The sequence below is a fragment of the Macrosteles quadrilineatus genome, unplaced genomic scaffold, assembly GCF_028750875.1.
Source record: "Macrosteles quadrilineatus isolate MER2022 unplaced genomic scaffold, UCM_ALF_1.0 Scaffold_2__2_contigs__length_208266976, whole genome shotgun sequence".
Classification (NCBI taxonomy): domain Eukaryota; kingdom Metazoa; phylum Arthropoda; class Insecta; order Hemiptera; family Cicadellidae; genus Macrosteles; species Macrosteles quadrilineatus.
Window position 1 is genome coordinate 145341922 of NW_026542595.1, and position 15110 is coordinate 145357031.

Consider the following 15110-nt stretch of genomic DNA (forward strand, 5'->3'; position numbering starts at 1 on the left):
CCGTATTGATTTGACACTAACATCGCGAGCGAATCATATTACGCTCTAGGTCGACTGGTGAACATGGTTTGCGCTTTAGCCCATTACGGAAAACAAACACCACGACTCGTTGGCGCTGTCCGTTTGTTTATCAGCCGGTTAATTAAGTAAAGAGGGTGTTTGGCTTTATTATTGACCCAAGCTTTAAAAGGAATGATTTGTTTTGTTGTTACATGGGTTGTAAGAGTTTAGGGGGCTTAAATAAAAGTCCGTCATAGTGCTTTAAGCCTTTTCACTTTGCCGAATTAAAATTAGAGTACTACATCTTCTTAAGAAGTATGGAAACAAAGAAATTGATTACATGATTGGGAGGATATATAGGATAATTTTTAACGAAACCCAAATATTGCATCGGACAGACAAGCTTGGTATTGCATGTTGGTATAACGGAGGCTATACCGTTTATACGCTCGCTTCTAAATTTCTGACCCTGTGAAGGACGCTAAAATTTCATAAAATTTCTGTCTACGATGAGCGGGCATTAATTGCGCCAACTGACCTGAGTCTGGTAGTTGAGTATTCCTGAATTGCGCCAACTACTCCAGGGAGCCCGCCATGTGGCAGCCCTCTTTGACTATATAATTTGGTGGGTTAAGTTATTGTAGGTTAGGTTAGGATAGGTTAGGGACACGTAAACCATAACATTTTTTCTGCCGGAAACTCACCCCTACCTGGCTTGCGCTTTTACCTGGAAGATTTTTTGTGACCCTTTACGGGCTTGGCGCAATTAATGCACGACCTCTACGATTGCCTCACTTCACCTGTAGGCTAAGCTCTTATCGTTTCACAAGTCTGAACGGTCAACTGAATGTTGTACGAAGCTGATCAGTGATCAGTAGACAAGATAAGAAGCTTCTTGTCCGATCAGACCACTTATCTCGCTCCATCTCACAAAGCTGCTACAGCTTAGGACGGTCGCTTTGGTCAGCTTGATAGGTTATAATGACGAAACAGATAGATTTACTTGCCATGTAGTTCAGGAAACAGTGATATTTACTACTTCAATATCAAATATTTTCAGTCGTTTTAGATTGGTTATTATAGTGTTATTTATAGGACAACTTCTTTACACATAACACAAAGAGTTTAAGATTTTACTGTAGTGAAACCAAAAATATAGTGATGGCGAGTATTTGACGACATTTAATAAAATGCAAGGCTTTAACTCCATAATTATTTTTCAGATCGATTTTTGGAATCCTTATTTGATACGGTATGTTCGGGTGAACATATTGAAGTAAATAAAGCCAGCCCAAGAGCAAAAGATTTAGCTCTAGCTTTAAGCTCTGACCAAGCTTGATAAGTCTGTAGTGTTAAACAAATATTTTGTAGACTGTCTTACAAATACACCGTAGTCAAATAATTTCAGTTGAACACAACGTACCAACGTACCACAACTAACTTAATATTTTAATTGGATAGTTCCCTTCAAATCTAAAAGGTTGCATTTACAATCCCAAGCAATATTTATTCCAGACTTAGATGACTTATGTTATTGTGCTATCAATTAACGACGAAAGCTAACAAAAGATCGACACTAAATAGTTTAAACCCCAAGCGTTAGATCCTAAGCAACAGTTAAAAAAATATATCATGCGTAAACATATATAAAAGCAAAAAAAATATCTTACTGACAGACATAGGCCTATATAAAAATACACAAACAGTTCTCAACAATATATGCTGGCATTGCAGCTGCATTTGGTGATCCACAGGTAGTCAACTGCTAGAATCGCAGTATGAACATAACGGATGAGTTCACCTGGTAACCACGTGCCTAATTTTAGCTGACAACCGTTCTAAAACCGGTTGCTTAGAATCGGGTTTTAGTTTGGAAACGATGGTCTCAACTTCGCACCATCAATATTGGATACGTCAAACATGCCGTTCCGTCGATAGTCTCAGATTTAAAACTTTGATAAATAATTCACGCTTTGGCATGTTGTCTGCCTTGACAAAAAATAGGTTGATTGTGGATTCCTAGGATCGTAATCAATATCAGCTGAATTCGTAGTTTTACATAACTTTTCAGCAGCATCAGCCAGAAAACTCGGAGGCTATTCATAGTGCAGAAAGTTCAGGCTAGTAACATTGAAACAAAACACGTGTTTCTATTCGTCTTATCTCAACTAATGATGTAAAACAGGATGTTAGGAATGAAAGGCGCGCGCCAAAGAACAAAAACAGTTTGAAAGCGTGACCGATACGATGACACCTGCCCACAACACCTGCCAGGGCTGTTGTCTGCCTTCTCTCTCCCTCCCTCATCATTGTGGACACTTTAGAGTACAACACAAATCATCCTTGGACCCTGAAGTATAGTTAGGGGTGTAGTTGGGTAAATACACCACAAATCCGGAGTGGGCTTAGACGTCGTTATGTAACTATAGTCTGTATGATGGAATGTGTCATCTGACCTGATGACTGGACAATAATGGCTCGTGCTAGTCCTAGGTAGTGGTCAGGAGACAGGTTCCAGCATACAGACTATACGTAAACACCAAAACAAACATTTAGTTTTTTTCCGTATTAAAAAATACAATCAAACCTGGAAGGCCATTTTTCTAGGAAATATTAAAACATTGATTTTTGTATATTAAAGAAGACATCACATTAGACCAAATGTTGCAAATTTTTTAGGTCTGTTAAATAAGCCACTCATAGATTGCCCTACAGTTGAAATTCTGTTTCCCCAGTTGTTATTACTAACAGTTTACGTATCACAAAATATGCAACATCTTACAACAAGTTATTTTTTTTTCTTAAGAGTTAGCTGCAGTCAAACATCTGTTTATCGTACAGTTTTTGTAATAATGGTGATGTAAAAATTCCATGGTATGCAATCAGTTGTTATTTTAGTTTGGTTGGTTGAAAAGCGGCGTATTCGACATAGATGAGTAATTTACATCACCACATACTGACAGTGGATTAATTTAATGTAACTTTTTATTCCAAAAAACTGGCTGTAAACGATTATACATTTGAGACTTCCAAGATAGCTTCTACATGATAGTTTCGTGCTATCTAAAACTAATTTGTCTGGCTTGTTTACTTTAAATAAAGGATATATTAGGCTGAACACTTATCTGTCAAACAAATACTCCCAGCATTGCTTTATCAGTTCAAAACTATTTTTTTTTTGGATTGTAAAAAAATTTATTAAAATGGGGAATAGGTTATCTATTATAGGAATTAAGTAATGAATTGATTATTGAAAGTTATTGATATTGATATCTATTTGACACCAGCGTACTATCAAAGACAAATAATATTGTGTTCACACTGTGGTATTATAACAAGTATCGTAGTGTCCAATTGTGTACAGCTCATATTTTGACCTTTGACTTGTGATTGTTACAAAACAATATGTTGTTTTGTCTTAATCAGCTGTTTGACTGTTTTGCTACTTGGATTGCACAACTGAAACTTGCCCAAGTATGAATTCTTTTAAATCTTACTTAGGCCTACATCCTCGCATAGATAAGACAGGGCCTATGTATTTGATTTTCTATTTCAATTTTTTTAGATAAATTACATGGTATTATTAATTAGAATTTTTTTTAGTTATACAAACTGTTTACACTATTATTTTTAACCTTAAACTTTGATTTAAAAGAAAACAGTAATGCAAATTGATTATTAAGTTGCAATCGACGAACATGCAGACGAAAATAATGGATACAGTATTTAAAATTTTAATTTCTAAAATGTATGTACCATTAAATAGACTGCTATTTAATTAAACGGATAACCTTCCATTGCAACGTAAGCAATAAAAATAGTGAAAAAGAACAAAGTTCGTATAAACATTTTTAGTAGGATTTTGACCTACAACCCTTAAAAACTCAACCCGAATCTCGATTTTGTGAACAACCTTTTTTAAAGTTTTTACTTATTCGTTTGACTGTTACCTTACAAAATTTCTGTTCAGATTCGTTTTTGGAATAATAAGAATCCTGCATCAATACAGGACATAGGTTAAAATAATCGACCTTAAAAAAATGGTCTATAGAGAGGTGAATTATATTACAACCTTTAAAGGAATTCATACATAATTCTGTCAATCTTTAGTTGACAAGGTCAGACAATAGATCTAGTAGTGAGTCTGTGAGAGGTTATCTTGTTCAGGGTCATCTCTAGGAACGCTGACAGCCAGCAATATAACACTAGGAATATCACTAGGCAGGCATAAGTCTCACGGTAAAATATATGTACATTGAGGTGAATAGACGACTAGTTAACCAAGCTTTGAAGTTAAAAGGACGACTTTTTGTAAACTCATTCACGTCACATAAACAATCGCAGTAAGAAATGCCCCCGTCACAGCAAACCTACAGACTAAACAAATTTTCATTTGCCTGATAGAATTTGTACTCAAATAATTCCTTAAACATATCAGATTTATCGCCTATTTAAATAGCATTGACATTATGAGTTCTTAGGTTTACTGGTATAAGGAATGTCATCTGTGTTTTATAGTAAGATGGTTCTATCGTAGTATGAAATAAATACATTTGACACATTTTATCAATATATATCCAAGCAAATGACAACAGTAAAAAAAATAACAGATAAAAAATATGTTAAAACCAAAATAAAATTGAGAAAATGCTGTTTTAGATAACAGCCAACTCTAGATTATCATCCAAAAGCTAACGATACTACTCATTAAAACACAGCGAAAACGATTATTTAACATGGTCTTTAAAATACTTCTAATTCAATTGAGGATTTATTTTTAGGCATTAAATTTCGACAGAATTTTCAATAGCATTAAAATTAGCTAATTGGAAATTATATCTTTTAATGACATGATTGGATTGGCATTCATTGAACTTTGAATGAAGTGCATGTAAGTACTTAATGAGATATTCTGGATTATATGGGTACATAAATAGCGATACATTTAGTTTATCGAATGACTTCAATCCGATTTGTTAACAGTTGATTGAAGTATTATGTTATCAAAAGTAATAATAGAATATAGTTTACAGCTGATCATTGCCCTTTAAAAGATAATCCTGTAATATACAGGGTGTCCGGTAAGTAAACAGCTAATCTCAGGGAAATTGTTCTATGGGTCAAAACAAAGAGAAAATCGCGAATAACTTTTTTCCAAAATCGATCAAACTTTTTTTACATACACATTTTTATCTATGTATTTTTTAACCGATGAATGAAACTTGGTATGTATGTTTAGGTAAAACAGACCCACGTTAGAAAACAAATTAGAATAGATATTTCAAAATGGCGATCATTTTAATTATTTAATTGCAATAGCTACAGAACGGCAAAATTTTTAGTTGTAAAATGAGGCAAACCAGAATAACTTAGTCTTGATCAACATCATTTTAATTTTGAATGTTTAATGGAAAAAAAAGAAATTTTTTACCTAAACATACATACTGTACCAAGTTCTATAATAATCGGTTAATAAATTCAATGATAGAAATGTTTATGTGGAAAAAAAACAAAATGGTGAATATCTGTTAAACGAAGCGATTTTGAAAAATAAATTATTCTTGGTTTTCTAATTATTTTGACCCATAGAACCATTTCCCGGAGTTTAGCTGTTTACTTAAGGGACATCCTGTATAATATCTCAAAAGAAAACACGAACCTGTTGGCATTATTTATATTTTATAATACATGGAGTATACTGCAATAATGAGTACATCCATATAGTTGTTAGCAATGTCAAAAAGCAAATATTGTTAATGAAACTAATTCAAAGGGCTGTTATGACATTATAATTGGTTATTGAAAATTCAATCAACGCCACAAGTTAATGTTGTTTAGTGGAAGAATTACAACGTTGTTCAAGTATTAAGCATTTTGTACAGTGTAACAATCTGAAAATTAACAATTAACAACTAAAATAAAATTAAAGTAGGCCTACTGCAACAATATGCGGTTTCGCTTATTTTATTTGTAAAGACATATTTGTTAAGACATATTTTGCTGACATTTATGTAAGTCAACAAATTCACTAGTAAAAAAATAGAACATACAGATTTCTTCGGAATAGGAACACATTTTTGTGTAAATTATTTGCATAATTAAAGCAATAACTAATTACAGAGAAGTACAGTATGGGATTCGAGTGAGCACCTCACATAAAATACTCAGTAGAAAGGGATGCTTTGTAAACAACCTACCTACAAATTTCAAGGTTAATTTATATCGTAAGCGAGTGTACAATTAATAAACCATATTACTTTGAATGATTGCATAAGCCGATTGTCAAACCTTACAAGACTAGCCTAAAAAAGTATTAGTGTATTTTAACTGCTTATTGTGTTAGTCTGAAAAAAATTGTAATTTTAACGGTCACGTAACCCGTATTTTAGTTTACTTGAAGTACCAGAAGTGGCCGTTTTCAGCCTTCAGTACAAATGCCTACAACACTGAAGGCTATATCGATGTCTACGACCAGCTGAAACCATTTCCGGTCTCCGTAGCAGCTGTTCAAAGGTGTCAAAGCGGTCTGCGTCAACATTTGTTTTACAACCCGCATTTAATTTGAAATTCAAATAAACATTTTACAATTTAAAAAGATGCAAAATTGATATTTTCAATCTTAAATAATAGTAATAAAACAATTGCTGATTTTGAATGTAGAAAAAAACGAATTAAAATTATTAATAACCACAATTTACGAATAAATTATAATTACTAAGAACACTGTTATTCACACCACTCATACAAAACTGTTTTTGGAAATATAATTAATTATTTTACACAGAATAGAGCCAATTGTTTCAAAATAGTATCAGAGTCCAAACTAAAAAATAGCACATTTTAACTTGGCATGAGAACTGAGTACAACTATTTGAGCCTTTTATATATTTCTTCTAATTTATATAGGATTCATATTTACTATACAACTTGCTGTTACCCACGGGCTTCACCCCGTTTGACTTCATAAGTACAGTATTAATAAAATTATTGATTGGTTAAGTTAAGCTGAAATAAACAAAACAGAATAAAGTAATATAAACAAATAAGTACAGCTGATGTATTTTTAACATTAGGTCTATGGAAAGTTCCCTTTAGAAAGGAATTACCTTAAAGGGCAATTTATGAAATAATGAATGATTTGGCGCAAGGTTTCTCGTCATGACGAACATTTTAAGTATATGGTTTATGGGGGTGTGACTTGTAGTTTTCTCAAAAGTTCATGGGTACTTTGGGCTTTATATATAAATGTGTATTTATCTACTGATATATTCAGATTTAAGAAGTAAGGTTTGTTGGTTAGAGAAGTCGGTTGATTAACCTAACAATGATTTGTTGGATCTCGACTGTTTGTTAACCAATCAACAATCTCAGACTTGTTTGCTGTTTACGTTTATTTAGGAACTTCTGTCCAAATGTTTACTCTAAAGTCAACAAATGGAACAAAATACCAATTATTGTAGATGTTTTTATTTAAAACTGTTTGCGTTGATTTGAATTATACATAGAGACACACACTATTAGTGGAATGAGATCTTAATACTGTACAAAGATAAATCCTTTCGCCAAAAGTGCATAATTTAGTTTCTTGTTTTTTTTTTGTTTTACAGCTTCATTGTTTCTGAAACATTGGGTTACGTAATAAATAAAAGCCAATTAAATATTATTGACTTCTCTGCATTAGAGAAATTCAAACATTACCACTAACATAGCATTCTGGTAATTGGAAAGTAAATCTCTTAATGAGATGATTGATCCGTTCATTGAGCTGTGTTCGATTTAACATGTGAGTTATGTGTGGTGGATTGCATTTGGTTTACCGTGAGCTAATAATTACCATAAGCCAAACAATAACAATAATTTGTAAGGAAATAAATTACAACGGATTATTTCCAAATTAATGCGTATGTGTATCAACTCATTCCTGTTGCCCAGCTGTTCGTTATATTCCAGTAAATTTTTCGTTGAACTACTGTATACTGTTATATTCCACATTGAAACAAACTTAACATTGTAACGTCGACTGCTTGACTTTTTCAAAATAAAAGTTCAATTTCTGAAAAGCACAAACCAAAATTTAAAATTTAGTTTTGACATTCCCTTCCTCTATAAAAAATATTTCTTCAACATAAGAATCATGAAAATCCATCAACTAATTGATTCACAATCGGTAAATAAAACGCCCCTCCCACGTTAAATATATTTGGATTTTTCGTATAATGGAATAAGCATAAGTGATGTCGTAGTTCTAATTTACAAATGTTTTTGTTAATTTAAATAACAATCATAATAGTATACAACTAGTCCTCATTAACAATTCTCAAGTATATTTTCAATCGTATTTTTGTTCTTACAATACCATTTAAAATGGTTTATTGATGATCATCTAAATCATAATTACAATTTTCAAGGGTATGGGTATTTTCAAGTATGGGGGACCTTAGTTCCAGGTTTAAATGTAGTAGCATTAACGAAGCATTGACTTGACGAAGATCATTAATTCCAGAAGCACGATCAACTGCTTCTGATGGAGCAAACTCAGTTAAAAGTAACTTTCATAATTGCTGTCTTGTTTCTGTCTGATTTCTGCTTCGTTTGATACGTGACTTAACTGTACAATACTACGAAACACGTGCACCCATCGCTTCAATTCTCAATAGTGATGCCTAAGAACGATATTTATTATTAAATAAATTATTCCACATCTTACAATGTGATTGAAATACTCTTATGTCTTTCCGATAATCGTGTACATAACAAAAAAGTTAGTTGTATTTGATTTTATAGAATCAAATTTTCTAAAAACACATCAACACTAATTATTGTTCACGTTATTGATTGGTTCATTATAATTATAATTAAAAAGTATGCAGTGCCCAAGAGGCTAGGAACCTCTTTTATTTAAAAGATCATTAGGGCTGAAAAAGAATAACATCGATGAATGGAAAAATAAAATAAATGAAAGTCCTCCTTTATGAAGTTTCCTATTAAACTTTTAATTGCTCTTTAACTAAACAAGATATTAAAACATCCTTTCGTCAGTAACTACATCAAAATCGCTTGGACAAAGGGAGAGGCTTTTATATTTAATAAGGCTCTTTATTGATACATTTTTAGTTAATTCTCAGTAAAATTTCTTCAAAATACGATATAGATATATGACTTTAAAATATTAAATGGTTCATTTACTTAGATAACTTACAGTTAAATGGCATGTGGGTTTCAAACTACAAGTGTGTACGATGAAACAGTAAAATGCACATGTAATTTTGAGTACTTTTTATTTACACTTAATTCCTAGAACTCCGCTCCTAGAACTCAGTATTCACATAAATTGCGATCAGTAAACAATTAAATACAGTTTTTACGATTAAAATTAATTTTTATCTAAAAAGGCCGCAGATTGGATCATGTGGATCTATTTTATATTTCTGTACCTGTTGTATTAATGAAAGTTGGCGAAGGAGTTAACTAATTTCGTACCATATGTTGGCAATAAAAGAGAATACCGTAACACATAAAACCATATGTTGGTAATTATAACGAGTATTCGTAGCTGTAGTACGTTTTTTCGCCGCGTACAACTGAAGTCTACGTTAAAGTAACAGTGACAATAAAAACAGATAGACTAACTTAATTAAGTTAACATCACAGTAATTACGTCATAAGCAATTAAAGTAATTACAGCAATATAACTACCCTATATCATTTTTACGTCATTTCGATATTCAAATCTACTGTAAACTGCACGTCGTGCTGTTTATATCCCTATTTTTTTTACTTTGGTTTACTCTGTATCAACAAATTTTCTTGCTAATAACTATCTTCAATGCCATTTATCTAAGTACCTAGTTAAACTAAGCAAATAATATTTATAAATTTATTTAAGTTAGGTGTCAATCAACACCACTGTAAATAGAAATGTCACAGGCATATTCCTGTCTGGATAAACTAATACTTCACCTTCATCTAAAAGACCTTCAACTAAAAAGACTTTCATCATTTTTTGTTCTAAAGGTTTGGAATTAGCATACTGTGTTTTATACAAAAATAATAATAACAATGGAAAAATATTAAAATTGACATTAGTTTTCTATTGATACAAATAAGATAAAGTAGAATATTTTGTTTAGATATAGTGGTGATGCATTTGTTTATAAAAAAATTCTAAACAACTAATGGTTACGGTAGTTATAGATGTTTTAATCAATAACTCTAAAGTAAAGTATTTTTATCTTTGTTTTATACAATGTTTCATAGCATGGTCGAATCAAGTAGTAGAACAATCCGTCAAATTAATCATAGGATATGGAAGAACTTGTATAAAAATACGCTTTTTGGTAGATCTTTTCATCGTTTTTTATCTGGTAATATGAAAATTAACAGAAAAGAAACTATAAAAAATTGTAATGTTAATTTTTGTATACAATTTAAAATCAACAACTGACTATTTATTTGGAAATGTTAAATTATATAAGAAATTTAAAGGTTACTTCTTTTAGCCACTACAATACAATTGTTTATTTGATTGTATCTCAAAAACCTAACGGAATAGGCAAATCCAAACATATGTTTTACTATAAAACGAGTACTGAAATAAACGACATTACAACACTAAAATCGTTAAGCAAGTATAGATCGAAGTAAACAGTATATGTAACTATATAAATAAAAAACTATATTAACTAACGTTTTATCCTCACATTTTAGCTCAATCGTTATATCGTAATGAACTTATATTGATAAAATTTACAAATGTATTTGGCAAAGCTTAAGTTCACGCTGTCATTCACACGTCATGAAAGTGTCAAAGTGTGAAGGTTTGGACAGGATTAGTGTTAGTGGATGCGACGTTTCATGTGTGAAAAGCGTTAAGAGTAAAGACGAGAAATAAATGTGAAATGAATGGTAGGATCAGGGTTATAATCCTCTTTTTGGATTATAGTAAGTCCCATCTGCGAAAAATAAAATTTATATGAAATACCGAAAATAAAATACCACATCAACCAACTGACATAGCATTGATATTGAGCCGAATACAGTAAATAAACAAACAAATCCCATTATTCACATTTAAATACATTTGTTTGTATCATTTGTTTACTGTCTATGGTAACAACATTTCCTAAGGCTAATCAGCTGACTTGCTGCAAAAATACCACTTAGTTTCATCAACATGGAAACTTTGAAACCGAAGTGAACGAGGACCTAACAGTAGGGTTTTAATCTGCCAAAAGGCACATTTAGAGAGAATAAGGTTCAGTTATATGTTAAGCACGTATCAGAGGTACAAAAAGACATTCACACATATCAATAAATGATTTTTCCTACCAAATGCATGGAAAGGAACACATTTCCACACCTGTAAACAGTACGGAAAATAGCTCATTTCCGCTCTAGAGCGGGAATGTATCGTTCCCGCTCGGTAAATCAGCTGATTTTACAGTTATTGTTTCTACACCAACTAGCAGCGGAGACGTTACGTTAACATTTAACAACTAGTGAGCAAATAACATTACCTAAATGACATTTTATACAAGTAAAAAGTGAATCTGTGTGTTATGATTAGTTAATTATGATGGTAAAATCAGTTATTGCCGCTTTTAAAATGTATGGCCACAGCTATAAATATGATATATAGTTAAGGATACTCTAATGAAAATAAGGGTATTAATATTCTACTAGTGTGATTACAAAATACGACAAACGTAGATATAGAAGGCCGTGATTAATACAGAAAGTATGTATTGCCAGTGAACGCAGCACTGCGCATTTCCATTGATGTAGAGGCCGTTTGCGATGAGTTCTATTCATACGTGTAATTGGTTTCTGCATGAATTACATGTTTAAATCGATGTTATTGGTCGAGTTTTCATTAGGTCGAGTGATATGAGTGAGGCGAATCGGCATTGATGAAATCGGACTTCCAAGTTCAAAAACCTTTCTATATGTAACGGGTAAGTTGTAAGTATACTGTTTAGGAACCACAAGACACAAAGTGAACCGGGTAAAGAACGGGGGATATGTACTTAATCGCCCAGTTAAAATCCTATCGGTGACTAAAGATGTTAAGCCATGTTATAGTGCTGACACTATGGTTTAGAATTTATCTTAACACTTAAGTGCACCTATATAGAAAATAGGGTGGACTTGTAGACCTATTAATTTGAGCAATCTTCTCGCATTATCTTTTGATAATTATTCACTTTAGTTTTCTGTATATCTTTATGTCTCCAACATATCCTATATTTCCAAAAGGGGGTTTTGAAGATAAATTTCGTGTAGGACAATATCCAAAATGTAGGCATAATTACTGTAGACTGGTAACATAGTGAACTACTTTTTACCCTAAATACACTAAAATAATTACTAAGCCAATATAACTCTACAATTAAGCGTATGCAATATAATTATATAGACTAAAAAATTTACCATTGCATTTGAAAAGTTATTTCTTGCTATGTTAACACTTTTTTATCAACCTTTTACTGACCTAACTAAACAAACCGCATCCAATTGCGATCATTCGATAGTTTGTGTGATAGTGGAAACAACATTTTCATGATTTATATCACAAGAATAATAACACTTTTGAATTTTCTTGGATGTCGACTGAAACTCGAAATCAGCCATACCTAGCAATTTAGCTCCCCAAAGTCAAACAAAAACGCTGATACACAAAAACATTACTTGTCAAACCTATAAACGATAAATTTATTTCCGTGGTTTTATCCCAATAAATTACACCTACCAAAGGTAAACGCAATAAGTCAAGCTGAGCCATAAATACGGTCTTAGAACAAAGCGTACGATCCCTATAGATAACACGGTTGTTCAGCCGCGTGTCGTCTGTCACTGATAACAGATAACACGGCGTGTTACTGATAACAACACGTCCTGGAGGGAAATTGGTGTCTTGAATTGGTAAAATTGCGGGTGTTTTATCCAAAATAATTGTGTTATCCAATGCATTAGTAAAGAAATAGAGTGCAACATTTTTCTCGTGTAAAATTTAAAACAATTGGTAGACATTTGTTAGTTAAGATCATAACACACTAGTTAACTTTAAAGTATTTTATACCCAAGTAAAAGTTTGTAGTAGCCTATAAAGTGTTTAAAATATCTGAAGTTTAATTTTGACAAACAAAATATAGTAGACCAATAATTCGTTAATCCAATTTCTTCACTTTTTAAGCAGTTATATAAGCTACCGTTAAGTAAAATCAAGTATGTTATAATAAATCACTCAATAATTTATTTTCTTAAATAAATAATTAAGTGATTTAAAATAAATCCTTTAGTTTTTTACAGGCCTTTTAATCAGTAAAAATATAGTCTAATATTTTCCTCGTTCGTTCTAAATGCATTATCGGTTGATTTAAAAGACAAAACTAAATTTATTTACATACAAAAGAACTAATTATGCATTCAACAAAAAAGATTATTTTAATTGTTAATGTTGAAATTGAAACAAAGGTTCGTATACATTTTTTCTGGCATTTCTGTTCCATCTAGAGATTGCAAGCTCCAGGTGATATTTTGCGCGGAATCCCGCAATCTTAGTAGGAAGAGGGGGGGGGGACAGGAGAGTGGGAGGAAACAATAAACAACATTGTTTACCTGCAACTGGAGAGAGCTTCCGTACAACGCACCAGCGAGACTTCCACTGCAACAGAGGAAACAACGTTAAACTGTGCAAATAAACAACTGAGAACAATTGTAGCAAGTAATGCTACATTGTACACATAAGCGACACTAGAAATTTGTGTATGAGTAAACTATGCAAATAAACAACACAGGAAACAATTGTTCAGGTAAGTAATGCTAAATTGTGCACATAAACAGCACTGAACAACTTTCGCACGATTGATCAATCTATCTAGACAACAATACATGTTGATCATGTATGCATCAGTACAATGCAAATAAACCCAGTTTGAGAACTATTGTTTATGAAAGCAATGGTAAACTGTGCAAATAAATAACACTGTAAAACTATTGTAGCAAAATGCTAAATTGTGCACATGAACAACAATACAAAACTTTTGCATAGTAACCAATCTAACTAAACAACACTACCTTTTGTTCATGTTTGCATTACTACAATGCAAATTAACAGTTTGGGAACTATTGTTTATGAAATCAATGGTAAACTGTGCAACTAAACATCACACAATCGTAGCAAGTAATGCTACATTTTTACATATACAATACTGCAAAACTTGTTCATGTAAGAATTACTACAATTCAAATAAACACAGTTTGAGAACCATTGTTCAGATAAGCAATGGTAAACTGTGCAAATAATTTTAAACCTAGCTATTGCGAAATAATTAAATGGCAAACATAAGCAACACTAGATAACTATTGTTCAGTAAATGATACCTTTGAATATTGACACATTTATACAACAAGATATCCCACCCCCATATTAAAGTTGTATACAATATTCTTTGTTAGTTGGGACTTCCTCGCACGTTCGGATGCCAAAATAAAATATATCAGACAGTACCTACAAATCATTTGTATTGTCAACTTCTTCTATAACGAACTAAAAAACTAAAAACCATAAATTGTGGGAGCAGACAAAGCTTTTTTAGCGAGATAAAATCTCTCTTCATCTTTCTGCAGCTCCCATAAACTAAGTAAATTGAACCGCGTATTTTTGCAACACAAGATGCGAAGTGTGGTTTGCTTGTTAGTGTGAAATATACATCAGAGAGATCTCAACGGAGGCGACAAAGGTGCAACCTCATATTTCTGTCGCAGCGGGAAGCGGAGTTCTGGGAGATGGTGACGTCACTGTAGACCTCCAGGTCAGCAACGCCTAACTACCTTGACCCTGTCCTCGCCGTTCCCGCCAGATGTAAGCCTGGTTCAAGTTTGCGAGGGAAAGTCTCTTGCAGAAAAGATAACGTCTGCTAAGTACCACTTGTTTAATGTTTGTGTTCAAGCCAGTAGCATTGTGGAAAGTAACTCAAACGCTTTGGGAAAGCTGGGTAAACCCTTAAAATTGGGGATCTGCCTGGAATTGGACGCGTCTCTGTAACACTGAAGTTCGAGACGTAAACACTAGCCTTACATACTTTATGATCATGACTTCCCCCTTACTT

General features: G+C 32.5%; 1 protein-coding gene across 1 annotated transcript in view; it reads right to left on the minus strand.

Annotated features, from left to right (window-relative positions):
* Nucleotides 1-15110, minus strand: part of LOC128985652 (uncharacterized) — a 208333-nt gene that overhangs the window by 183139 nt on the left and 10084 nt on the right. Inside the window, exon 2 of the mRNA XM_054405397.1 lies at nt 13618-13663. Coding sequence (XP_054261372.1) covers nt 13618-13663 — 46 coding nt within the window. The remainder of the gene's footprint in view (nt 1-13617; nt 13664-15110) is intronic.